Consider the following 27,624-nt stretch of genomic DNA (forward strand, 5'->3'; position numbering starts at 1 on the left):
ACTGCTGTGTAGACATAGCCTCAATGAATATCCATGCCTGAATAACCGTAAAAAACAATGAATAGTCTAGTAGCAACTTAAAGACTAACAAAACATGCATAGTTATTGTTTAAGGAGTTACTAGACTATTCATTGTTTTTCCAGTTAACTCAGCTGCTCCTCTGAAGCTTCAAAATAACCATGTCTCTCAATTTGACCTCACACTACAATAATCTAACCAACATATTAAGACAAAAAAGAGGAAAATGATTTTATTAAATAGTCATCAATACAATTCTGTAATGATTTCTTCTACAGAAAAAAACACACTGGTCTAGCATTTACAGAAGTTATTTGCTAGATGCTGACAATGGACATTCATTAAAGGACACTCCGACTCCATTTTATTTCCTAGTTTTCAGCACTCTACAGATGCTTACTTCGTTGGCAGTATGCTGTGCATTGAGGGTTTTCCTAAAACAATTCTTCAGGACGCAGTCCATACAAACCCATTTGACCTAAACTGTGTTCAACAGTAGTTGTGTATGCCCTCACTGTCCACTTATACTTTGCTAAGTTATAAAACAGTTTTTTAAGGTTTTTATGACTGACACTATGTAAAACTCTTTTCAACTAACAGAGACAGTACAATAGAACCTCAGCATTACGTACAAGTCAACCACGCTGCTCATTCGGAACAGGCTGTACACAATCAGGAGCAGCAAAGACAAAAAAAGAAAAAGGAACCACAGTACCATGCCATGTTAAACATGACAAAAAGAGAAAATTGAAAATAAGATGTGACATGATAAGGAAACTGTATGCTTGTTTCATTTGAATTAAGATGATTAAAATCAACATTTTTCTTCTGCATAATAAAGGTTCAAAGCTCTGTTAATTCAATGTTCAGTTGTCGTTTTGAAAGAACAATCATAATATTTTGTTCAGAATTATGAATACTTCAGTGTTATAAACAACTTTCATTCCTAAGGTGTTCATAACTCTGTGGTTCTATTGTAATGTCAGTTGCAAGTTACAGTATAGACAGGGTCTGACTTGACAATGTGAGGTATTTAAACTAAAAACCTGTTTAAGGAGGGGGAATGTCAGACTTCTATTAATTATTTCAGTGTGTTCACAGACTCAGTAGGATTATATTAATATTTGCAAAATAACAGTATATCAATTTAAGAGCATACATGAGTAATACCAGAAAAATCGTCTTTCTTTTTATTGCAGTATATACAAATACAAACCATACACTCAGGAGATTTGGGATTATACCTCATTTTTATAATCTTATTTTCGTGAGGCAGAATGGCCTCCTTCCAGACGGAGAGCAAGGGAGAACCATAGGACGGTTCAGAGCAGCCATACCAGGCTCCGTGCTTCAGGGATCCCAAACGTCCTATAGATGGTATGGTCCCCAATACTGAGTTTAGCTTAGCCAAGGGCAAGTGGGGGATTACTTGGGGACCTGGTGCAGGACAGTAGCACAGACTGCCCCCATCCATCTCCAAACTCATTGCAGCAGCGGGAGCCATGGGAAGCAAAGCAATGCAGCAGCCTACTCCATTCTGCCATCTCCCAGTCGGGTCACTCTACTTCACCATGGCAACAGGAAGAAGAGCGACATGGACTCAGGGAAATAGAGCAGTGACCTAAGTGGGAGATGGTGGTGGACTGCAGTGCGCTGCTGGTAGCTCCACTTCCTGTAGCTCCTGCTACTGTGGTGATTTTTGGAGCAGGATGGGCAACTCCTGCTACAGTAATTCCCTGGGTCATGTTGCTTAGGGGAGGGGACTTCAGGGAAGGGTGCAATGGGAGTTGGAGAATTTAGAGCAAGGGTGGGGTTGGGGGAAGGGATAGAGTAGGGCAAGGTAGGAATAGGGGCAGGAAAAGGTGGGGCAGGAAGCAAGGCCTGAGGCAGAAAAAGGGTTGCCCTGGGCCTCGCTCCCCCTCAGGACAGCTCTGACTACACTCCCCTTGGTAGGAAAAGCTACCCTACCCCCACCCTCCTCACTGGACATACCAGAGCAGGGTAGGAAAAATAAAAGGAAGGCCCTGCAGTTCAGAACCAGTGGAGGAGACAGACGCCTCTGCTCTGCAGCAGCATCTAGCAGCAGAACCTGTGCCCGGCTGCACTCTGCGCCCCGAGGAGATGGACTCAGTAGAGGAGTTGCTGGGACACTGTTGACTGTATACTCCAAGGACTGGTGGATACCAGAGGTATCAATCCCCAAGGAGGTAGGAAATAGCCCAAGGACAGCTGACGACTGACTGGCTACAGGGTCAACTGTGTCTAAGTCAGTCTGTTGTGGCTGGCTCCCCGCTGACTCACTGACAGAACACTCTGCCACTATTAGGGCCATGGGCTGGGACGCAGTTGAGTTGGGCAGTCCTGCGTCCCCCTGCCACCTCAAACCCTGGGTGGCAAACTCCCCACCCTAAGTCAGGAGGCCTGTATTCCATGAACACCCCTGCCGACATCGTCGACTGGTTGCTCAACCCTTGCTGGAGCTCCCTAGACTGCGTGGGTGCTCACCCCTCACTGAGCCCTGCAACTGCATGGGTTGCTGCCTGCCTGAGCCCCCACAAGCTCAGGCTAAACCTTACTTCCTGCCCTGCCCTGCCCCGCCAAAAGCTTATTGACTCTGCATATCTGCTGGCAGCCTGGACTTTGCTATGAACCCTAAACTGTTAATTGCTGTCAGGCTTATTAAGTAGCTGCGAGCTAGAGACTATGCCCCATCCAGGGGTGGAAACAAGAGTCCCAGAATATTGTTTGCCTCTGTCAGACAGACCCAGAACTAAGGCTGCTTATGGCTCAGCCTTACCGGTGCTACCCATGGACTTAAACCCCAATACAATGAGGCAAAGGAGAGCAAGGAACCACTACCGTTATATACAGAAACCCTCTGCAAAACAATTTAACAGATAATTTATGAAATAATCTTTGAAACATTTTTTAAATAAGTATTGTATTAAAGACACCCATATTTTTAGGATCTCTTATACCCATTCTAACCTCACTTTTACCCATACAACCCCTTTACCTTGAATGAAAACATATTCATAAAGGGCAGAATTTGCTCTTAGTTTGCAACATGATTTATCCACACAGTCAGGATCAACCTACAATATAGCACAAGTAGAGTACTAGCACTAATAAATACTGTGTCCAAAACAGATTCCAATGTGTAGATGGGCATTTTTACTGCAAAAAGTGTAGTTAAGATAGTCAATGGGTGTGCATTTTCCATGGATAGTAGTACCAGTTATAGACCTATAAGATGAGGAGAATAAATCTCTACATCAGTGAATAACATCTATTCCTCTGGTTATTAATTAAAAGCACCATGTAGACTTTACTCTAGCATCAAATTACAGCAGTGTGATGGCTACAAACACCAAGTTCAAAAATGTACACTTAAAAATATTAATTACAAAATCAATGTGTTTAGACAGGTTGTATGAAATACTTTTCACCATATGTACTTTAGAATGTGGCTTTGAGCACAATGGGTGCAAACTTTCTTTGAAGCCCAGGGTTTTCTGGCTTTTGAAGTTATAAAAAACGTCAACGTGTTAGGTAAACATAAAAAAGACATTTAATTCTTGTTTCATTGACAACAAATGAAATACAAAGTTTACAGACTAAAGAACTGATTATGACAGCAGAGCAATTGGGATGTGCAGAATACTTCCGTTGCTTATGCTCTTTTTAATGGTTCAACATATATGTGTTTAATATATTATGAGTATTAAGTTCATGAACTAATGCCAGTTACGAAAGTTGTGAAAATACAACCAGAATCTGTTAAAACAGTGTTAACACAATGTTATACTTTCTACAGTATAAAAATACTACCCTAAGCACAGACTGAGATGAAGTCTTGCTTGTAACCAGTGCTTGCTTCCAAGAAGGCATAATATTACATTAATCATTAAACCTAACAATTAAATTTTCTAAATTTTAAATTCAGAGGTAACATTTACTATCTTATACAGATGCTATGGTCTCAAGGCTTGCCACATTGCTTCAGTCTGCTGTACTGCTACAGGATCTCTGGAGTAGTCAAGACAATTTCCATTCCACATGCCAATACCCCTTAAGCCACGTTTCTTTGCATACAATGCCTTCAGTGAAATGCTCTGTGGATCATCATACCATACTTGATGATAATTACCAAGAGGGTCCTATAAAAGGAGATAGCACATTGGTTAGCATATATAAACAGGGTAGACAAAAAGGTTAAGTACAGAGAATCCAAACTATAATTACAGGTGCATAAAAATCAATGATTATTTAAAAAAAATCAGATGTATTTGATTTAAATTGGATTTTTTGATAAAATACTTTTTGAGGAAACATGCTTTTTTAATTAACATACATTATAGCTTAAAACATCTCCTCATGGAATACGTATTATACATTCTAATCGTATAGTATGAGACAATATATTCATGTAATGTTTAAGAAAAGTTTTGAAAGCAAGTTCCAATGGATTACGGACCCAATTTTAGAGGGTTCCAGAGGCTTCTGTATAGATTATCTAGGTTCATCTTTCTATCTACCCAATGGGACTCAGTGTTCATTCTAGAAGACACCATCAGAGATGCTTAGCTTTTGAATTCTCAAATGGCAAATTTGTGTCTCCAGAGCTAACATGCTTGTCAACAGCAAAAATGTTTTAAATAAATAATATAGAGGGGTGATAAACAGACCTCAACCCTACCGTCCCTCTGAAAATCTGTGTATGTAGAGTCAATACCTTACCTCACTCTCAAAATGCAAAGTTTCAAAAAGCACAATGAATAAAAGCTAATAAAAGTTTCTCATGTTGACCTGGCCAACATAGACAATTTAATTTTTGTTTAAAAAAAATGTCATTTAACTATTTTAGTTAAAATAATTTTAATAAAAACAAACTTGATTTTAAAAAACTTGAATGTTTAAATTCAAAATTCATATGCTTGTTTTGTTACATAATAATGTGTTTGACAAAGAAAAAAATTCGGAATTCATAACGTTGTTGTTTTAATTAAATAAAACAATTTAAATATCTGTCTAGTAATGTTCTCCTCCTAATACAGAATGGCAAGAAAATCCTCCAAATATTAATGATTAACTTATTGAATTGGAGATAGTTTTACAGCCATATCAGAAAATGAATGATTAGTTATTTCATTTACCAAAAGTAATTGAAGCAGATATTTATGAAATCTTTCGGAGGTGAGCTATCTGAAAAAATTTCAAAATAAAAATCACTTTTAAAAATGTATAGTGTAACTTGTAAAAATGAAACCTACATCTATCTCTGAGTTGTGAAGAACATACATTAAGGTTATGATAAGCAACAAGAATGCACTTTTATGTAAAAAAAAAAAAACAGGATTAAATCAAATCTTTTTGACTAGTGATTTAAATCAAATCCACTCTGTATAATTTAGTACACGGTCGAGGAGTCAACTACCCTATAAGCCTAGGCTTATCAGGTAGTCGAGTTGACTACTCGACTACTCGCATTTCCTCCCCTCCTCCTTACTGTCTCTGTATCAGAGGCAAGGGGTGAGAGAAGCAGGAGCTGGTGCTGGGGGAAGCCAGCTTAAAAGCTGGTTCCCCCCAGCACTGTCTCTGCAGTTACACCTGCCACCCGCCCCCATGCTACTGCCTCTAACAGGAGAGGCTGCCACAAAGCACTCTCTGCCCATGGCAGGCCAAGGCTTGCTGTGAGCAAAGGCTGCTCCACATCCCATGGAGCAACCCCTGTCCACAAGGGGGTCACAGTGGGGAGCTGGAATCCCCTATGCACGGGGCTGCTGCCAGAGAGGTCTGTGCTACTGCTGCTGGACCCGGCCTGGCTCTTACTACATTTAAACAGCAGAGCAACAGCGGGGGTAGGTCCTGGACCAAGGACGAGCCAGGACTGAACCGGGCTTGCTCAATCCCGGCTTGCACCCGGTCCAGGACCAGCCCTGCTGCAGCTCTGCATTTTAAATGTAGTAGGAGCCTGGACTGCCTGCAAACAAGGCTCCTACTACATTTAATCTGCAGAGCCACAGGCAGGGGTAGCTCCTGGACCCAGTACGAGCTGGTACTGAATACCTTCCCTTATCAACTAATCATTCAGTCAATACAAATTGTATCAACTACATGATTAGCTAATCATCGGCCTCTTAACATCCTTAGTATAATTATAAATGAAGTGAAAACTCAAATGAATAAATTGTGTTCAGTGGTTTTCCAGACTTGCATATAAAAATATTCTGCAAAAAGAAGCTTGTGAAAAGGTGTCATTTTTAAAACCAAGCAACTCAACTTAGGCTGTCTTTTTGTTACAATACATAGACCAATAAACATCTATACTTTCCTACTAATATGTTTCTCTGATCTCCAGACAAGTAACCACAAACCAGTTAAAGATGTTTCTGTTAGTTTAGGTGAAATGAGATGACTAGATTTGAGTTTGCATATTAATGATAAAAATTAGTTTAAAAAACTGATATAAAAAACTTCAGCTAAGATTTCAATTGTGCCCTTTAATCAGTCACAGGGTATTGTGTTTTTGTTTCTAGAAATAAATATAGGTTTAAAGAAAGTTACGAAATTTTGCCAAATAAAAATTATATTACTTTCAGATGGTCATCACTATTAAGAGTTTTTAGTCATCAGCACAGGAAAGTTATAAAAATGTTAATCCTAAGTAACTGACACTACATTGTCAAAAGGAATCATAGAAATACTTAGTTTTTATCAGTGCATGCCTATAACATATGGATTCAGTCTTCTACCACATCCAGATAGAGTTTAGACACAGTGAAGAGAAGAAGACAAAGGGAGACAGTTGCAGCTCCTTGATCTTTTGCCATCCAGCACAAGGAGAAATTTTAACTTAATCACTGGTATAAGGTTCTTCAAGGGCCTTATGACAGGGGAGGATAGCAATAGTGTGTGGTTCTCAAACTTTTTGGCCCATGGCCCACCTGGCTCAATGCAAACCTTTCTGTGAACCACCAGCTCCTACTAGAAACTAGGGATGCTAGATAGTGTGTAACTGAATAGTCGTGTAACTGCTAAGGATGCAGGGATTTCCCTACACCTCCCCCATGGGGATGTATAACCTCCCTGAATTTCCCCAACACCCCCTCCCCCCTGTTTTGTGAACTAGTTAAATGCCAATTTAGTGATTGTTTGGAAATTTGAATTGAAATTGAAACATTAATACACACTTTAAAAGCATATACAGTGTATGATAAGATGTGTATCTGAAAAAGTACACCAGATTTGAAAAGTATGAACATAAACTAGCTTCCTTATACAGCTGTTGTTTTTTATGACGTCAGTGCATTCATTTTGGTGATGCTGGCCAACCTAATAATTTCAAATTATGATTTGTAAGCAAAGTCAAAATGAGCTCTCCCTGACAGCTAGTGATGAGCTGGGCGGTGGGGGGGAAAGGCTTCAGGACCGGATTGTATTTACATTCACACCTAATCTACCTAGGTATCCAGCAAACAGAGCTGTGATGCCCAAGTAATAGATTTTGGCTGGGGTTGAGTTACAAATCACTTGGCGGGGGCGGGGGTGGGGGCAGGGGGAATGAAATGATGTTGCTCTTATTGTATGAGTAAAGGGCAGTAGAACTGTACTTAACCTGTACTGATTGAGGGCACCAAGAGAGAGGATGGGGAGAGGTGTTTTGCTTGATGGTCTGAGTCACGAAGTACTATTTGACCTGCCCCTCTCCACTGTTTGAAGACAGAGCTGATTAGGCTCCATATGCAGTCTTTTGTTTTGTTAAGTGACCACTACAGCTAAAATCACTGATAATCAGTTCTAAGTGCTTAGTCCTGCTGTGGGAACAGTGTACCTGTGGGTACAGTGTTTTTGTATAAGAGACAGCCCAGACTGCACTAGCAGTGAGGTTCCCCCACTGAGAGCTCAGCTGAAATCACTAAGAGCTGGGTGGAACCTCAAGAGACCAACTCGCAGGGGTCACAGTGGCAGGTGGCAGCAGAAGGTGACAGCGCAGGGCCACTGGCAACAGAGCAATGGAGTGAACCGTGGCACAACAAACAACAGTGGCCAGAGCAAACAGTGAGCAGCTGAAGGGACAAACAAGGTGCCTGGGAGGTGTACTCATGTGAAAGCACCTCTGCACTCAGGACTGGCTCTAGGAAGTGCAGGGCCCAATTCGAACAGTTTTGGCGGGGCCCTCCCACCCAGGATTTTTTGTTGAGCCAAAAAAAACCCACCCAAACAACAAACCACAACCACACACAAATCAATATAGTTGAACATTTTCAAAAAAATGCCATCCTTTATGCTGCAAAATTTTACACAAAATTAAATCAGTTGCCTTAAGTGTAGGTCAAATATTTTCAATTGCAAACTATATAATCTTTTCAATAAAGTTTAAAGTTTGATTTTTCAAGTTACCAGAGAGCACTGCAGTTTTCTGTTACATTGATTTACTTTTTAAACAGAAAAAATGGAGTCTTTGTTAAGAAAGTGTCAGTTCTGTGGTCAAATTCCAGTCCTTAATGATTTCAGCACCACTGATTTCACTAGGTAATATGGTACCTCACCTCCTTTGCACTGCCCTTCTACACATACTGCCTGCATGTTGAGTCCAAGGTCAGTCTACACAAGATTTTATCAATGATTTCTGCTCAAGCGATCACTGAGACAAGACAAGGATTCTCAATTGATTCTAGTCAGCTCTGCCTTTAAACACTGGCTGTAAAGTGTCAGATATAATTGAGGACTCCCAAATAGACTCTACATGACAGAAATAAAACCCGTTTCCATCTTCTGTGACTTTCAGTTAGATGTGACTCACTATCCTCTGCTTAGTGCTCAAGTTATGGTAGACCCTAAGCCAAGTCATATTAAGTTAAGGTCTTTTACCTTTTAATCATAAAATATGGATTACAACATTTCATTCTCCCAGCTCCACGTCTTAAGTGAATTTCGACCCAAAAGAGCCAAAATTGAGCACCTTGACACAGCAAGTATGTCTACTGATCTCTGTGGCAAAGTAGGTATGTCTATATAAATAAGATCTGCTCGTGAAGCCTTGAAGCCTTTTCCTACAGTTGATTAACAGATGGCAGCAGATAATTCATTCAGACCACTGGCTGATAATAGTTAGTCACCCTGACCAGTCATGGACTCACCCTACTCTCCATTGTCTCTATGATTCTCTGATGACCTGTGACAAAAAGGAGGGTGGAAAGGGAAACTGAAGGGAGAGACCTCTCTAAATTCACCAATCAAAGAGCAGTATTTCCAACCCAAAAATCACAAGGAATGGCTACACAAAGTTATGAGAATGGTCTACAAATCATAAGATATTTTAAAAATAAAACATGTTGGATTTTTATTGGCCTTTTGTTTCTTGAGTATTTAGGGTTCATGTTTTAAAGCTTTCCTCCTTAGCTGTAAGGCCCAGAAGTAGAGAGAACTTTTTTTAAATGAAAGCTGAGATTCCTACATAATCCATTGACTCCAGGCCTTTAGAAAAACACCAAATGTTTTGAGACTCATAGTAAAACAATGGAGGAATTTCTTGTGAGCCCATGCTTTGCCCACAGTATAAATAAAATTAAAAAAACCAATATCTTCTCCACTAAACATCCTAATGAGATACTGCAAATGGTAAACTGCAAATGGTAAACTAACAGAAACTGAATTCAACAGCTCCTGATATGACCAGGTATCAACCTAGTTTTTCATATTTGAGATGGGTTACCAGGAATCATACATGCCAACATGAAATCTTTCCACTCTCGAGTCAGCATATGCACAAAGCACCTATAACTTTGATCCATGCATTTATTGAATAGTGAAAGAGAATGGAGGGGAATTAGTGTAGATAAATGTTCAAATTAAAAAAAAAAAAGCCTGAAGGAATTAGGAGTGGGCTCCTACAGCTCACATTCACAACTGACTAGGACACTTATGACCAGATTTTCAAAGGTGCGTAAAGATCAGATAGGTATCTTTGAAGATCCGAGTTGGCAACTGTCTCTTTAAGAGCTTAATTACCTTTAAAAATCTGAGATTAGATTTCCAAGTCCAATGATCAAAAATGACTTTAGTCACTCAAGTGCTTTTGAAAATTTTAACTGGGGACCTAAAGAGACAAAAGGCAGGAAATATGATATTCCTTTTAAAAATGTTTAACATCTATTTTTAGCTAAATTTTATATTATTTTGCTCACAGGGGCAACTGACCCCTCCGGCTCCCTCACTATGCCACGGCCCCCCCTCCTACAGATCTATCATCTTATGCATGTGCAAGATCTGAGAGAGCTGTCCCATGAATCTGAAGTTAGTGTCTGTGGCACCTGCTTCTGGGTGGTGTCTCAATGCTGCCACATTCACCTCCAAAGAGGGGGCTTCCCAAAGCAGGCTCTTGCTGCTGACCCCCAAGGCATCCACAGGTCCAGTTTCCTTTCAATGGGCCCACTTCCCAGGGCTCATTGATCTTGGATCTGGATTCCATCCCCTCTCCAAATGTCCGAGCTCTCTGCGGACAGAGGCTGCTGCCAGGGTTGAGGGGGAAAGTAGGGGGAGGCTGTTGCAATGCAGCCTCTGTCCATGGTGGCTTGCTCCACATCCCACAGAACAGCCTCTGTCTGTGGCGAGCCTGTCTCCAGGGGTCCAAGCTCCCCACATACAGAGGCTAGAGCCTGGTGACTGTTGAAAAGTCACATGTCATCTGAAGGGTCAAGTGGTGTATCTACATCCGATCAGCCTGAAGTACAAATACAGCTACCCACTGAAGAAACTGTCTCTCCAAAATCTAAAGGCAGTTCCTGATGTTTGTCGATCAAAGTGTTCCCATTTATTGAAGTTACAAATGATGGCTACTAGTTCACCTCTTGCAAAAAAGCTTACGAAGAAGGAAACCATTCCAATGCTATAACTGGTAAAAGTGGAGGAGCTTGGTTTTTCAGACCAATCAGCAAAGCCAATGCTGACAAACTACGTGAAAAGGCAGCAAAACACCAGGCCTCTGGACTGCAACAACATGCAGAAAGCCTTATAAACCCACTTTCAAAGCCAATTTTAGAACTACATAATGAGGCTGTTAAGAATGCTGGAGACACAATACAGTTCATGTGAACAAACATGGCTGTGGCATCATACTTTCTATTTAAGCAAGAGATACCACACACTACACACTGGAGGCCAATGTTAAGTGCACTGTCACTTGTTCATCCTGAAATTGAACACTGGTTCCGAACAAGACCAGCAAATGCTCACTATTTTTCTGCAAGAAACTCAACTGACTGGCTAGAAGCAACAGAGAAAGACTCAACAGTTGAAAAAGTGAAGAACTCTCACCACATTCAAAAAATTTGCATACATGGCTGATGAATGCATCGATGCAAATGGGAATCAAGTATTAAGTCATTGTGTACATTATCTTGATGTCAGTGGTAGGCCAGCAGATGCATTTCTAGATGTTCAAGTTATAGAAAACACATTGTCTGCATCTGTGACAACCTACATCTTAGAAGAGTTAAATGCTTGTCAACTGGACCCCAAACAGATGGTTGCTTGTGCATTTGATGGGAGCTGCAAACTTCTCTGGAAGACATGGTGGAATACAAGCTTTGCTCAGAGAAAAGTGTAACCCTAATCTCTCCTATACACACTGCAGAGGCCATCTACTCCAACTAGCACTAGTACAAGCTGCAGAATCTTCAAAAGACATTAAAAAAAAGCTATAAATGTAATGTCTTCATTATATTCCTTTTTCAGGAAGAGTCCAAAAAGACTGAATATCTTGGAAAATATAGAAGATACACTGGGACTGAAGTTCAAATTAGTCCAACCTGGGAAAACCCACTGGCTTTCTTGTGAGCGATCCTTGGCTATTGTCTTAAAATTACTCCAGCCATTATTACTGGCTTTGGAAAGTATCTACCAAGATGGGCTGGATCTAAGTAGTTAGGCTGGTGGATTACTTTTGCTACTACATTCAGAGAAGACTATTGCCATTCTCACTCTCGTAAATCTACTGTCGAGACCACTTGGGTCATTAAACAATGCCATCCAGGCATCTGCTTCAACAGTAGTAGATCTTTGTCCAGTAATAGAAGCTACATTTGGATCAGAGAGCTATCCATTGAAAAAGTACTGGAAGAAGCAAAGATTTCACTCCAGAAGCTGACTAATGAAGGCATTTATATTGAATCCTTAAGTGAAGAGGACAAGAAGTGTTTGTTGAGACAACTGAAAAAGTACACAGACTTGATTCTTAAAAATCTACAACAGCGACTTCTAGATTCTACTCAACCTCTATCTAGCTTTTACAGATGCCTGTCCAATAAAACACTGACAATTGAGTGGAATGAGGCACTACCAGCAATGGGGCTGCCATATGCTCGGGACAGAATAGAGAATTGAACACAGAGTGGAATATCATACGACGAATGAATGAAGATTTGACTTCAACTTCTTTTTTATCATCACTAGTGGCTCGACCGGATCTTTGTGCTCTGTTTCCTGGGATGAAAGAAGTAGCAATTCATCTCTTGCTACTTCCAGTCACAACTGCTACAGTTGAGCGTTCTTTTTCCATCATTGAATAGAATTTTGTGTTCTGAAAGAAGTCGCCTTCTGCCTGATCATGGGAATGAACTAACGAGCATATCAATTGAAGGAATGGAAGTACCGAACACACGAGAAGCCACCGAAGATGAACGCATTGCATTCAAGAAGTTCATTAAAAGAATTGTGAAAAATTATAACAAGAAATCAAGAAGGATGTAGACTTAGTGCTTCATAGAAGACTCGAGTAGCCAACTTTAATTTGTGTGATTTTAAAACAAGTTAAATCTAATAAAAATGGTCATGAAACATTTTTCAGTTTTTACTATGGTGCTATACAGCCCACCTTCACCCTCACAGTCTCACCCCTCATTGGCCCTAACAGCCCCCCCATAAATTCGAACACCCCCCCTAATTTCAATTCCTGGGAAAAACACTGTAGGGATGTTAAATTTCATTTTATCAACTAATTGACTAGTTGATGGATTTTCCATCAACTAGACAATTAGTTGATCAGCAGGGGAGCCGCAGCAGGGTTAGCTCCTGGCCCCAGGAGCTAACCCTGCTGCAGCTCTGCCTTTTAAATGTATTAAGAGCCTGCTGGCTCTTAATACATTTAAAAGGCTGAAGCGCAGCAGGGGAACCCTGCACAAGCAGGACAGCTGATTTCCGGCACATGCCCGGTCCCCCTTACCTCTCCTGTCCCCCGTGGAAGTGCTGCTGGGGGAAAACCAGCTTTTAAGCCGGCTCCCCCTACACCTGGTCCTGATCCCCCCACTTGCTGCCTCTGAGAGGGTATGTCTACACTTGCACCGTAGTTCGAATTAGGGATGCAAATGCAGGCATTCAAAATAGTCAATGAAGCAGGGATTTAAATATCCCACGCTTCATTAGCATGATCTCGCCGGCGCGTTACCCCGAATGCCAGCTGTTTTGACAGTGAAAGTGTGCGCCGGGACGTGTTAATTCGAACCAAACCCCTTGGTTCGAACTAACATTACTCCTCAAAAAATGAGGCCTTCCAAGAGCCTCCCTTGGTCCCCTTCAATGCTGCTGCTCCTTTCAGAGGCAGCAGCAGGGACAGAGGTAGGGAAACAGCTCTGTAGGAGGCAGCAAGGGCATTAGGATGCATGGAGTTGGCTCCACGTGCATATCAGCTCCTGCCTGCCACCCTGGCCTTCCGCGCTATGCCTCTACATCAGAGGTAGCAGCACAGTGGGGAGGGGGAGCAGGGAAAGGGATGCTTGCGGGGAGCCAGCCTAAAGGCAGCAGGGGAGGGGGAAATGTGTGTAGTTGACAGGATTAACCGATAAGCCCAGTCTTATTGGTTAATCATGTAGTTGTCTACTCATTGACATCCCTACTGGAAAACTTGCTGTTAATTATATAATTATGCCTGAGCCATTTTGCTAGAGCAGCTGGTAGGGAGAACAGCTTAATTTAATCGGTAAGAAAGGAAATAAATCAAAACTATTAAACAGATTAAACACTTTACGTTTCTCATGTTAGCTTACCAAACTTCATTTTAAATAAAGTAAAACATTAATTTATGTCCAACACAAAAGGTTGCAACATGATCTTTATTTATGGCAGGGGTGGGGAACCTTTTTTGGATCAGGGGCACTGACCCACAGAAAAATAAGTTGGGGAGCACACAAGTGAGAAGCAAAGAAACACCCCTCCAAAACTCCCAACCCTCACTGATGTGGTCCCCAAATGAGACACCTCACTCCTCTGGCGCTCCAGCCTCATGGTGGGACGGGGGGGGAACAGGGAAGACTGAGGTTCAGGGATTCCAATAGGCCAGATTAACTCTTCTGAGATTCTGGGATTAGTGGATTTTGTGGATCCTCCTAGGTTCTGGGGTGAGGCCAAAAATGAGGGGTTCAATTGTGGGACAGGGCTACCAGCAAGTGGGATAGAGATGGGGGTGCAAGATTTGGTCAGGAGGTGGAATGCATGAGGGGGTGAGATTGCAAGGTCTGGGTGGGAGGTAAGTTGCAGGAGCAAGCTGGGAGTAGGGTGTCTGGCCAGTGGGAGAGGGTAAGAGCAAGGGAGGGTGCAGTGTGTGGCCAGGAGGGGGAAAGGGGGTGCTAGCACAGGCGGGAAGGAGGGGGACTGAGCCTGAGCCATAGACCAGTGCAAGGTATCCCCAGTTTGAGAAGCACTGGCATGGTGGTACTCTGTCTCACCAACCCCCCTTCCTGGCATTACATGCATTCTGTCTCTCAATGAGGAGGTGACAGACTAGAGTAGGAACCGGCTCTGCTGCTTCTGCCTGCCTAATGTCAATGGAGAGTTCCCCTGCACAAGATAAGATGGAATCCATCCACTCTGCAACACATACGCATGACAGAATGGAGAGATCACTAGATAACACCTGAGAATTTAACCTATTAAGAACAGAACTATGGTTCATGTACATTTAGTCCATAGCTCAAAAAAGCTTATGTAGAAAAGGGCTTACCTTATAGTCATAATATGGAGCCTTCTGCTCCTCATCCCACAGAATTCCAGAAATAGAACTATTCACCTGCTTCATTATTACTCTATAGGGGACTTGACTCCCTGCGGCATCACTGCATGGAGCCCCTCGAAAAGGAATATTTGGGAGGAAACAAACAAGTTCCTGAAAAAACAAACAAACAGGAGTTCTGGTTTGTGTTACCTGGATTTTATTAAACCATTCAGAAGGGATAAGCCTGGAAGAAAGTCAGAAGAGGCAAATGCCAAAAATAACTAAATACCCACATTAGATATGAATTACTATCTGTTTCAAAAAAAGTAGAGACAGAAGTTCAAATTGTTGAACTGAAATTAATAACTTGCAGTCCCTCATACCAGTCTACTGTGGGAAATAAATACCACTAACATTCACTTAATATTATCTGCAGTATAGTAATACCAAATCAGTAATACTTTGTACTTGAAGCCTCCTTGCCAATTTGAGGGCTTGAAAAAAGCAGGTTTCGATTAAGAGAAGCGGAGACTGAGACTGGACCTTACACTGAGGCTACTTGACTCTCATATACTTGAGCCCCAATGTCTGCAGCGGTTGGCCAAAACCCTGACTGTCATGCCAAGGCAATCATCTGCAAGTCCCAGAAAGCCTTCTTTTGCCTGGCCCTTATGACTGAGCATGTCAAGGACCACATGAGGAGGGAGAGAACTGCTTGAAGTAAATCATGTTGAAAGAAAAGCAGCCTCATGAGAGTGTCTCACTGAAGTAAGAGACAGAACTATGTAGCACTTTAAAGACTAACAAGATGGTTTATTAGGTAATGAGCTTTCGTGGGCCAGACCCACTTCCTCAGATCAATATGTGGAAGAAAATCGGCACAACCATATATACCAAAGTGATACAATCAAAAAAAAGTGAACACATATGAAATTGACAAATCAAATTTTAGAATAGAGTGGGGGTGAGGGGAGAAGGTAAGTTTCTGTGAGGTAATGACATTGGGGTGATAATTGGGGAAGCTATCTTTGTAATGGGTGAGATAATTAGAGTCTTTGTTTAAACCCATACATAAAGTGTCAAATTTAAGCATGAATGACACTTCTGAAGCTTCTCGTTGAAGTCTGGAGTTAAAGCCTCTTTGAAGCAATATGCATGTTTTAAGGTCATTAAGTGAATGATCAGTCTGACTGAAATGGCAGGCAACAGTTTTCTCTCTGTGAGAGAGTCTTATGTCTGTTTTGTGTGCATTGATTCTTTGGCGAAGTGTCTGAGACGTTTGTCCAATGTACATAGCAGACGGACACTTTAGGCACATGATGGCATAAATTATATTTCTGGATGAACAGGAATATGTGTTCTTGATCTTGTAACTGGAATGGTTAGGTCCAATAATGGTGTCAGCAGAGTAAATATGTGGACAAAGCTTGCACCTGGGTTTGTTGCAAGGGAAAGTTCCAAGGTTGGTATTAGTGTGATATGTCCTGTGGTTGTTGGTAAAAATCATCCTGAGGTTAGGTGGTTATCTATAGGAGACTATGGGTCTGTCTCCCAGAGCCTTTCGGAGTGTAGTATCCTGTTCCAGTATAGGTTGTAGTTTATTGATAATGCGTTGGACAGGTTTCAGTTGGGGGCTATAGGTGATGACAAGTGGTGTTCTATTGTTGGTTTTCCTGGGTCTGTCTTGAAGTAGATGGTTTCCGGGTATTCGTTTGGCTCTTTCAATTTGTTTTTTTATTTCTCCGGGTGGGTAATTGAGGTTTATAAATGCTTGGTAGAGATCCTGAAGTTTCTGGTCTCTGTCAGTAGGATTAGAGCAGATGCGATTGTATCTAAGGGCTTGGCTATAGATGATGGATCGTATGGTGTGTTCTGGATGGGAGCTGGAGGCATGTAGGTAACTGTAGGAGTCAGTGGGTTTTCTGTAGAGAGTGGTGTCTAATTTGCAATTGGCGATTTGTACTGTAGTGTCCAGGAAATGGATCTCTCGTGTAGAATGGACCAGGCTGAGACTGATGGTGGGGTGTAGGTTGTTAGTCTCTGTGGAATTTATCCAGTGTTTCTTGGCCATGGGTCCAGATCATAAGTAAAAGAGGAAAAGGCTATTTTGACTCTCCCTATCAGAGGGCCTGAGACTGACCTAGAGCCCCTAACTCCACAACAGAGATACCAACCACAAGACTCTACTGCATCAGTGAGAACTGAAAGCCAGCTGAACCCAACAGACAGAGCTAGAGATCACCAGGACCCAGTTCAGCAGAAATAAACCTGCTTCCCAGGAAGAGAGACTAGTCATCCACATCAAGCTCCAGTTCCCAAGGTAAGGCTTCCAAGGAGCACTAACGGTAGGGGAGGAGATCTCTGTCATATTGATTTGTTTGTGGGTTTTTAATCTGAAGGTTTTGGGAAGTTAGGGACTCATTTATTTAACATCTTTGATTCCTCTGCTTGTTTCTTTCCCCCTTCCTTTTAATTTACCCCTATTCTTTTCAGGAACAAAATGCTGTTCGTGTAATTCCTTGATTTATTGTATCCATAAATTATATTAGTCTAGAAGTCATAAGGTTGATTACTGATTTGTGCACCTGGATATGGATGGAAGCACCAAGAACTGAGAACCCGGAGAGACTACTAGTCTTAAAGGGGGTCACCAAATCCCAGCGGAGGGAGGAATAAGAGGCTTCACTCCCTTCAGAAGGGATCAGGATGCCCCAAAAGGAGCAGCTACATAATTATAAAGCTCATTGCATCCAAAGATTTTAAAGCACTTTCTGGTGCCAAGTATCCATCATCTTAATTTTACAGAGGAATCAAGGGAGGCAAAGTAGTAAAATGACTTGATCACATAGTCAGTCACTAGTGGAATCAACCAGAACACTAATCTCTTAAACTTTAGTCCTGTGCTCTTATCTTAGAAATCACAGTCTTTGCACTTCCTTACTGTTTAAAAAAAAAAAAAAAAAAAAAAAAAACTACCACCAAAATTATATAGCATTTCATAGAAAAAAATATCTAAGTTATGATAGAACTGCCTTTATCTTACCTTGGACAAATTCAAACACTTATAATCATAGCCATACCACGGAACACCCATCACAAGCTTCTTAGGTTCAATGTTCATATTAATGTAACTGTCATATCCTAATTTAAAAGAAAATATGAAGGTACATGAATGCTTCTTTTTCCTGCTATATATATTTACTAAGGTAATGTAGTTAATGCAAATCCATATGGGTTTATGTAAAACAGACCTTTTCAAACTAACTTGATATCTTTTCTGATGAGATCACTCGTTCGGTTGATAAAAAGTAACAGTGTTGTCAAAAGACTTTTATAAACGTGTCACTCAATTCCACATTTTGATTAAAAACTAGAATGATATAAATTAACATGGCTCTCATTAAATGGATTAAAAACTGGCTAATTTATAAGTATTAAAATGTAACTATATATGGGTTGTGATGGGGTGAGGTCAAAGACGACTCCTTTGAGGTACTTCCCGGAGTGCTGACAAAGCCACTGACACTCGCCTTCTCGCTCTCTAGGGCCTCTCCCACAAAAGTGCAGTACAGACACTTCAGGTTTAAGGAAAATGCAGTTTTGGGCCCAGATTCCTGGGATTCTACTCCTCAAATGGGATCAGAAACCCAAATAAATTATTTAGGGAAGCCCCCTTTAACAATGAAAGTAGGATGTACAGACTGATTGCTCCCCCAGATAACAATTATTTACACTGGGCTTGATAGTAAATAAAAGTGATTTTATTCAGTACAAGCAGTAAAATTTAAGAGGTTATAAATGAGAACAGGCAGCACAAAGTAGATTACAAATTTAAAAAAAACAAACAGAAAATGCTTAGCTCAGGGGTGACCAACCCGTTAGAGATGAAGAGCCAAAACAGCAGTGGAAGGATGCAAAGAGCCACGTACCAAAGTAGCAGTGGACAGAGTGCGGAGAGGAGGGGGAGTTATTGAGAAAAAAAAATCCACACCAAGGGAAAATAGGTGCTGGTACACCATCCCGGGGCATACCTTCACAAAAAAGCACTGGGAAGGGATGAGAGGTACAAGCTCTGGGAGGGAATTTGGGCACAGGAGGAAGTAGAGAAGAGGATGCTGGCTCAGGGTGTGGGCTTCAGGCTGGAGAGTGTTGGGGTGCTGAGCAAGCCGCAGGTTTGTGTCTGTGAGGGTGCAGGAGTTTGGGCTGGGGTGCATGAGGGGCTCAGGGCAGGGAGTACGATGGGCTCAGGACACAGATTTGCAGTGTGTGGATGGTGCAGGAGTGCTGTGGCAGAAGACAGGGGATGTGGGGGTGCAGGAGTTTGGGGATGAGAGAGGCTCAGGACAGGGGGTTCCAGTGCATGACAGGCTCAGGTTTCAGGTCTGGGGGGAGGGTGCAGGAGTGTTATGATGCTGTGGCCAGATGGGGGCTTGGCCAGGCTTCATTTTAAAATAAAATATGTCAAACACAAAATGTTTCAGCATTGTCTTTATTTATGAGAGGGGCAGGGAACATGTTTTGAGTCAGGGGGTCACTGACCCACAGAAAAGTCAGTTGGGGCCACACAAGTGAGATGCTAAAAACCAACCCCTCTAAAACCCCCCAAGCCTCACTAATGTGGCCACAACTGTGCTGGTGGGGGCAGGGGACAGGGTGCTGGGGCAGGTACTTGTGTGGGGGATCTGGCCAGGGGGAGGAGACAGAGACAGCTGGGGCCAGTACCTGGGGATCTCAGGTCTCAGGAAGAGTGCTGGCTGCTCTTCCCCTCCCCGGCACACACCCTCCCCCCTCTCAAACCCAATCCTCCTCCCCTTCCCCAGAGCCAGGCACACACCTTCCAGCCCAATCCTCCTCCCCTTCCCCAGAGCCAGGCACACACCTCCCTCTAATCCAATCCCCTCCCCTTCCCCAGAGCTAGGTACCGGCCCCCCTCTAACCCAATCCCCCTACCCCGCTCTAACCTAATTCTCGGGTCCCGGAGGCGGAGCCACCACCGCCACGCGCATCTCCCTCCAAGGCAGGCACTGGGGCACGTGCGCTGAGCGGCTGGCCTTGAGATGTACTGGCTGGGATGCTGTGCGCACCCCTCTGCCCCAACCCAATCCTTCTCCCCTCCCCCAGACTACAGCCAGGCACACCCCCCCAGCTCTAACCCAATCCCCCTCCCCCCGCTCTACCCTAATTCTTGGGTCCCGGAGCCGCTGCCATGGTTACAGCCACGCATCTCCCTCCCTGAGCGGCAGGCTTTGAGCAGGAGCTGGCCAGGACGCCATGTGCACCCCCCACCCAATCCTCCTCCCCTCCCCCAGAGCCAGATACCTCCCCTCACCCCTCTAATCCAATCCCTCTCCCCCCAACCTTATGCTCGGGACCAGGAGCCAGAGCCGCTGCTACCGCCACGTGCATCCGGGACGCCATGTGCACCTCCCCCGCAATTCCTCCTCCTTCCCCCTTTTCAAGGAGCCAGGCATCTCCCCTCTGCTCTAACCCAATGCTCCTCCCCCCCAACCTTATGCCCAGGTCCCAGAGCCGGAGCCGCCGCCGCACCCTGAGCCCTTGCCGCTGCCTGCTCTCAGTGGCCAGTTGCTAGCATGTGCAGGCTGGGACGCTGTGTGTGACCCAGCCTGCACATGCAGGATAAAACACAGTGCGCTGGGGGCCGTGAGCGTAACGGCACGGGCTGCAAGCACACATGTGGCTCACAGAAGCTGATCTGAGCGGTGCCAGGCTCTGTCCCGGTTCCATCAGAAGCCGCAACTTTTTTCTTCGAGAGCCACATGCAGCTCGTGAGTTGTGGGTTGGCCACCGCTGGCTTAGGTAATTTTAACCCTAAAACCTCAGTACAAACTTATTACAAACTCACACTAAAACTGTTCTTGTTCCAGCTAAGCCTTCAAGCCATGGAAGTTTCCTTACCCTGGGGTCTTTGGATCGTCTTCTTGGGTGTGCCATGCCAGCCAAAGACAAAGAAACTCCTACCTTCCCACTGTTTTATAGATTCTACCTTTGGGCGGGAATTCTGTTTCCATATTCCAGCCTTCCATTTTAGTAGTATCAAAGGCTTCAAGAAAACATTAAATAATATAATCCAAAGAAACGTAATATATTTAAAGAAAAAAGTGTCCCCTTCCAATCATTCATTTTAAAAGAGAAAATTTGCCAGTTACTAACTGATTCTTACCATCTAAGGTCTGATTGTAGGGAGCATTGGCTCCTGCAATACAGTCTGTCCAGATCTGACTCTGCTCATCATAAGACATCACAAACAAGAAATCACAGGCATCTGCAATCCCACTGTAGTTGTAGCATCTTTTGTCTACACACGCTGGCGACCAAGCCACATCAAAGGTGACCTGATGGAGAAAAGCACAATTTTATATCTAGTGTGAAATGTATATATTCTGTTGCTTTGCAGATTTATTTTCTAAAGCAAAACTATGCAAAACTTTAGGGGGATGTTTTCAAAATGTGGCCCTATTTGATATTATTTGGTTATAAAAAGGAACTGTTCAGCTAAAATGCCGTAAAATTATCAAATATTTCTCAATTTTCAGAGTAAATCTGCTTTTACAACTATAACATTAATATGCATAAAAAGGGCAAAGCCAAAACGTGTGGAACCAAAATCTAATTCACCTTTTTAAAAAATATGTCTGGAAAGTCTAGTGGGTACATAATTTAATACACACACACACACACACACACACACACACACACACACACACACACGATTACAAACTATGACAAATAATCTATTTAAGAACATGAAACACAGGGTTACCTTCTTCATTAATATTTTAGCAATAAGATCACTAAAGATTTATAAAATGTTTCTAACAACATGCTAAACATCAGTATTTTCCAAGTTTCATTAAGTTATAACAAACAGGTGATTTACCACTTGCAGCCAACACACCAAAAGGGATTGTCACAAAAATACTGTAAATCCAAGTGAAACTGCTTCTTTTTTAATATTTAAGGTCCATAAAGGATATATTTTCAATTATTCTTAGGAGAAAAAGAGAATACAGACATTTTTTGATTATTTGTACAGCACCTAGCTCAGTGAGGTGCTCCTAAACACTATAATAATGCTAATAATATATAATTAACAATGCTCATTTAGGAAATAGTGCCAGAGGCTTCCACAGAACTTTGCAGACAAGTGTTTTATATACATACAGAATAAACTGCCAGGACTTGACAGAGTTAAAATCTGATTTTATAAATACATTTTGTTTTTACCTGTGATCCTGGAATTTCACTATGAAAAGCATCAGTAGTTTCTTTAACCAAAGCCGTTAATGCATAGTACTCAGGTGACGTCTCATCAATTTCTTGTTCTATGTCGATATTAATTCCATCCATATACTGATTTTTGGCCAGGTCCACCTGTTGTGCTATCCAGGCTGTTCTGTTAGCAGCGTCAACAATTTCCTTCACAGGTACATCCCCTAAACAAGAAATCTTAATAAATTTTCCATTTACTTGAGCAATGGTAGCTATAGGGGCGGGGGGGAGGAAGGGGGAGGAGGACTATTCTACCTTGTACTTTATCTCCAGTCTGTGTGGACTGCACAGTGGAGTCAATTCAAGTGTGGGATGGGTTGGTTGATTTGTGTATAGCAGCGTTTCTTAAACTTTTTAAGACTGAGGAATACCAAACAATATTTTTTTTTAATGGGGAACACCAATGATTTTGTCAAGAAAAAAAAAACAAAACAAAAACACCGGACCTGGGGGTCACAATGCACCACAACTGCCCCAGGAAGACTGCTCTAATAAGTCTGGTACACGGAGCTGAAAACATAGACCACAAAAAAGGATAATAATAAACAAATGCTAAATAAGGTCATGTGTCTGGCCAGGAGGGAGGACAGAGGAGGGTCTCGGGTCAGGGTATCTGGCCAGGAGGGAGGGTGCAGGAGGGGACTTGGGGCAGGGTGTCAGAGAAAGCTCAGAATGCGGGGTCTTGGCAGGGGGAGGAGAGTGACGGGGTGGGGCATGAGGGGAGACACTTACGGGGTGGGGTGCGGGGTCTGGGCATGAGGGGAGACACTTACCTGGCTTGGCACCCTGCTGCAGCAGGGAAAACCTCCAGGGAGCATGCTCTGGTTTCGGGGGGCGGGGGGGAAGGGGGAGCTCAGTTTCCGCCCACCCATACAGTGCGGAACCCACCACAGCTGCAGCACCAGACAAGTCTTCCTGCTGGCGGGAGGGGGGAGTGGGTAGAAACCCCGAACATCCCCACCATATTAAACTCTGCCACTTCCCCAGCAGGCTGAGGAGGGGCGCAGGGGAGAGAGAGAGCAGCAACGCATGCGGGGCAGCAGAGCCCAAGCATGCCGCAGGTGGGGGGAGTAGCAGAGCCCGAGCACGCCCCAAGGGGAGAGGGGCAGCAGAGCCTGAGCCGGGTTCGACGTAGGCAGCAGTTTTAAACGTAGGCAGCAGCTCCTCAACTCCAGTCACCCCTCCTCCTCCCAGTAGCAGCGGCCGGCCGCTGTAAAAGGGGCCACCTGCACATGCAGAGGAGGAGGAGGCTGCGCAGCACCGGAGCCCCCATGGGACCAGTCGTGATTTTATAGATCTCTATCATATCCTGCCTTAGTCTCCTCTTTTTTTCTAAGCTGAAAATTCCAAGTCTTTTTAATCTCTCTTCATATGGGACCCGTTCCAAACCCCTAATCATTGTTGTTGCCCTTTTCTGAACCTTTTCCAATGCCAATACATCTTTTTTGAGATGAGGCGACCACATCTGTACACAGCATTCAAGATGTGAGCACCATGTTTTTATATAGCGGCAATAAGATATTTTCTGTCTTATTCTCTATCCCTTTTTTAATCACTACTAACATTCTATTTGTTTTTTTGACTGCCACTGCACACTAAGTGGACGTTTTCAGAGAACTATCCACAATGACTCCCAAGATCTCTCTCTTGAGGAGTTGTAGCCAAATTAGTCCCCATCATATTGTATATATAGTTGGGATTATTTTTTCCAATTTGCATTACTTTACATTGATCAACATTAAATTTCATTTGCCATTTTATTGCCCAATCTCTTCGTTCAGTGAGATCTTTCTGAAGCTCTTCACAGTCTGCTTTGGTATTAACTATGTTGAGCAGTTTGATATCACCTGCAAATTTTGCCACCTCCCTGTTTACCCCTTTCTCTAGATCATTTATAAATAAGTTGAATAGGATGGGTCCCTTGGGGGGACCCCACTAGTTACCTCTCTCCACTCGGAAAACTTACTATTTATTCCTACCCTATATTTCCTATCTTTTAACCAGTTATCAATCCATGAAAGGACCCTCCCTCTTATTCCATGACAACTTATTTTACTTAAGAACCTTTGGTGAGAGACCTTGTCAAAGGCTTTCTGGAAATCTAAGTATACTATATCTACTCGATCCATATATGTTGACCCCCTTAAAGAACACTAGCAGATTAATAAGGCATGATTTCCCTTTATAGTAACCATGCTGACTTTCCCCCAACAAATTATATTCAACCATGTGTCTGACAATTTTATTCTTTACTATAGTTTCAACTAATTTGCCCGGTACTGACATTAGACTTACCATTCTGTAATTGACAGGATCACCTCTAGAGCCCTTTTTAAATATTGGTGTCATGTTAGCTATCTTCCAATAATTAGGTATGGAAGCCGATTTAAAGGATAGGTTACAATCGATCGTCCAAGGGCCCCACTGGTTGTTTAGCCGGCTTCCTGCTATACACACAAATTTTCCTCCTAATATATATTTGAGATATTCTTGTCCAAGAACCTCTAAGATTGAGTTATAGCTCCTTAATTCAATACTTGATTTTTTCATTACTATACAAATACACTGAGTACAGACCTGACACGTATCCTGTATATGCTTTTCCTCCTCCCACTTCTTCCTTTCCATTCTCACATGGTTCCTACTGATCTCTTTCCCACTAGATCATGTATTTCACTGCCACTGAAGTAGTTTTACAACTAATGGAGCAGAAGGAATTGGAGCTTTGCCTGTTTTATAGTTTAAAAAAAAATCTGGGTGGAATTGTAGTGTATTATGGCCCTATGCAAAAGAGGGCATACTAGTCCCTTATAAATGTAATAAATAAATGCCCACATTTCCTTAATTGTAACCAACCTTTTAATACTACCCTGGATCCTTTAGAATGAGCATAACACAATAGCTCAGGGTCATACTTTCCAAAAGTTGCTATAGTTGTAATCTGTGACCAATCATAGAATTTCCAAGTTTTTCCTCCAACATCAAATACAAATACCTGCAAAAGCAGAGCAAAAAGTCATTCAAATCACAGCAAATGTCAAACACTCATGACAGTTTAATTTAAACTAGGCTGTGTTATTCCTTTCCATTGCATTCCAAATATATTCTAGGTAACATAAAAAAGTTAAAATTATTCATGCTTCTTGAAAGCCAGATTGTCCTTTATAGCTCTAGTGCTTGCCAAATTCAATAGACTGATCTCAAAACACAAACAAACTGGCGGGTGCTTTGTCTGGATCCAATGACCTTTCTCAGGAAATCATGCTGACCCAGTACATTATTTTTTGTCAAACAGAAGCTGTCAGATCAAATAAACCTACCCTATCTAAATAGATTAATTAGAAGTATGCTAATGAAATAATTTAGACTCATTTAACAATTCAGAAAGGTCATAATGGATTATAATATATGCATTAAAACTAAACTGTTGTGATTTAATGGGTTGAATTTTGTAAGAGGCTGAATAAAGCATCTTTAATTTAGTGGCAGATCAAGATTTGAGGATCAAATCCTAATCCAGTGGTACCAATCCACTCCCTCCCCCCACTGCTGCACATCTCCTGCCCTTTGCCTTGGTGCTGCCTCCCCTCCAGGAGCCAAGCAGGAAAGAGAAAGGAGGGGGGTGCTGATGTCAGGGTGCTGCCTCCCACCCTGAATTCTATCTCCACAGAATTGGGGCGGGGGGCACAATCGGGCTTGGGATGGAGGGAGTTTGCTGGCTGCTTTTGAGTGTGGTGCAGGGCCAGAGCAGAGGTGGCCCCACAAACTAGGAGCCACCTGAAGTAAGCAGTACCCAAGCCAGCTCCGAGCCCTTGCCCCAGTCATATATCCCCTCCTAAACCCCAAGCCCCTGTCCTAGCCCTGAGCCCCCGGGGCCCAAACTCCCTTACAGAATTGTATCCTGCACACCCTCCTGTACAAGACCAGACCTTGTGCCCGGACCCGGTGAAAAGGAGGGAACAGAGGCCAGGCCTCGGAGAAGAGACACAAAAGAGGCAGGGAAAAGGCATTTGGGTTTGAGGTAGATCCTGGATTGCATTTAAATTCAAAACATGATCTTGTGCTTAAAAAGGTTGGGGACCACTGTCCTAATCAAATGTCAAAGTTTCACTACTAAAGGGGTCATGACCAGGAAGCTACTTAGAGCCCAACAAAGAGACGCTCTGGTCATCTGAAGAGTGGGCTGTGCCCATGAAACCATCTCGTTTTGTTGTTCTGGTAGCACTTTATAGACTATTGGTTGTTTTTTAAGTGTATCCTGTACAGACTAACTGGGCTGCCCCCTGAAGCTTCCAAAGAGAAGCGGATTAGTCACGAGCACATGAATAGGAAACAGAAAATAGCTCCTTCCCCAAACCAAGTTCTGGCCTGCGGGGAGTCACGACTGACACCCCCACCTGTCCCCTCGCGGGCGCTGCCAGGCTGCTACACGCGCCCCGGCCCACAGAGCCAGACAAACCCCCGGACGCGCAGCCAGACAGAAAGGGCTGCGGCCGCCGGGCCTTTGCCTCGAAGGCGCTGCCCTGCCCAAGGCCCCACGCAGCCACTGCCGGCGCTGGTTGGGGCAGGCGGGCGGCGCTCAGGAGCCTCCCCAGCCCATAAGCAGCGCCCGCCCCGCGGGCCAGAAGACAGTCGGGACCCCAAGCGACTCCCGGCCGGGGCGGGCGGGGCGAGGCCAGTGCCTGAGGGCCCGGAGACCCGCTTGTCTCTCCTGGGCAGCGGAGGCGGCCGAGCGGGACGCGGGGCCCTACGGGAGGATGCGGGAGCCCCGCCGGGCACAGCGCCCCGAGAAGCGCAGGCCCCTCCCGTCCAGCAGCCCCACTCCCAGAGCCCCTCGCGGGATACCTCGAACTCCGGGGTGCCCGCGATAGGGCGACAGAGCGCGGGGTCGGCGCACGGGCACGTGCCGCAGCTCGAGCCCAGCCACAGGAGCGCGAGGAGGAGGAGGAGGACAGGGCAGCAGCGGGCGAGGCACGCGCCGTCCTCCGACAACCGCCTCATGCTGGAGCGCGCGCTCCGTGATCCCGCCCCAACCCGGGCACGCGACAAGGCCGCCGCAGGTTCTCAGCTGGGCACTGCGCTTCCGCCTCGAATCCAAGTTACGGGAAGGGGCGCGGGCCAGTCTTCCTGCGCTCGCTGCCGGCCGCAGCCCCGCGCGCTCGGCTAAGGAGTCGGGCTGACGAGGGGGACTGCACCGGGAAGCCGCCCCGAGTCGGGGCGTGGCCTGGGAGCGCGGGGAGAGGCGGGCGCGCGCCCTAGCGCTCAGTCGCCCTGCTTAGGGCGGGGAAGTGGCTCTGGGCCAGCCCGTCACTGACAGGCGGTGAGT

General features: G+C 43.8%; 1 protein-coding gene across 1 annotated transcript; it reads right to left on the reverse strand.

Annotated features, from left to right (window-relative positions):
- Positions 1 to 3,567: 3,567 nt before the first annotated feature.
- Positions 3,568 to 27,543, reverse strand: CTBS (chitobiase). The gene is made up of 7 exons (XM_075936358.2): positions 27,144 to 27,543; positions 25,155 to 25,293; positions 22,254 to 22,462; positions 21,190 to 21,361; positions 18,052 to 18,149; positions 15,018 to 15,179; positions 3,568 to 4,179 (listed from the first exon to the last, which is right to left on the reverse strand). Exons 1-7 carry the CDS (start codon positions 27,297 to 27,299, stop codon positions 3,994 to 3,996), a joined length of 1,122 nt encoding a protein of 373 aa, XP_075792473.2. The 5' UTR covers positions 27,300 to 27,543; the 3' UTR covers positions 3,568 to 3,993.
- Positions 27,544 to 27,624: the final 81 nt, after the last annotated feature.

Source organism: Pelodiscus sinensis, chromosome 9 (assembly GCF_052426305.1).
Source record: "Pelodiscus sinensis isolate ZL-2025 chromosome 9, ASM5242630v1, whole genome shotgun sequence".
Lineage (NCBI taxonomy): Eukaryota > Metazoa > Chordata > Testudines > Trionychidae > Pelodiscus > Pelodiscus sinensis.

Coding starts and splice junctions, on each gene's coding strand:
- CTBS (XM_075936358.2), bottom strand. CDS start 27,299: ATGAGGCGGTTGTCGGAGGACGGCGCGTGCCTCGCCCGCTGCTGCCCT. Junction 25,294..27,143: donor CGGGCACCCCGGAGTTCGAG/GTATCCCGCGAG, acceptor CTGCTTTTGCAG/GTATTTGTATTTGATGTTGG. Junction 4,180..15,017: donor CTCCATATTATGACTATAAG/GTAAGCCCTTTT, acceptor CTCCTTTTATAG/GACCCTCTTGGTAATTATCA.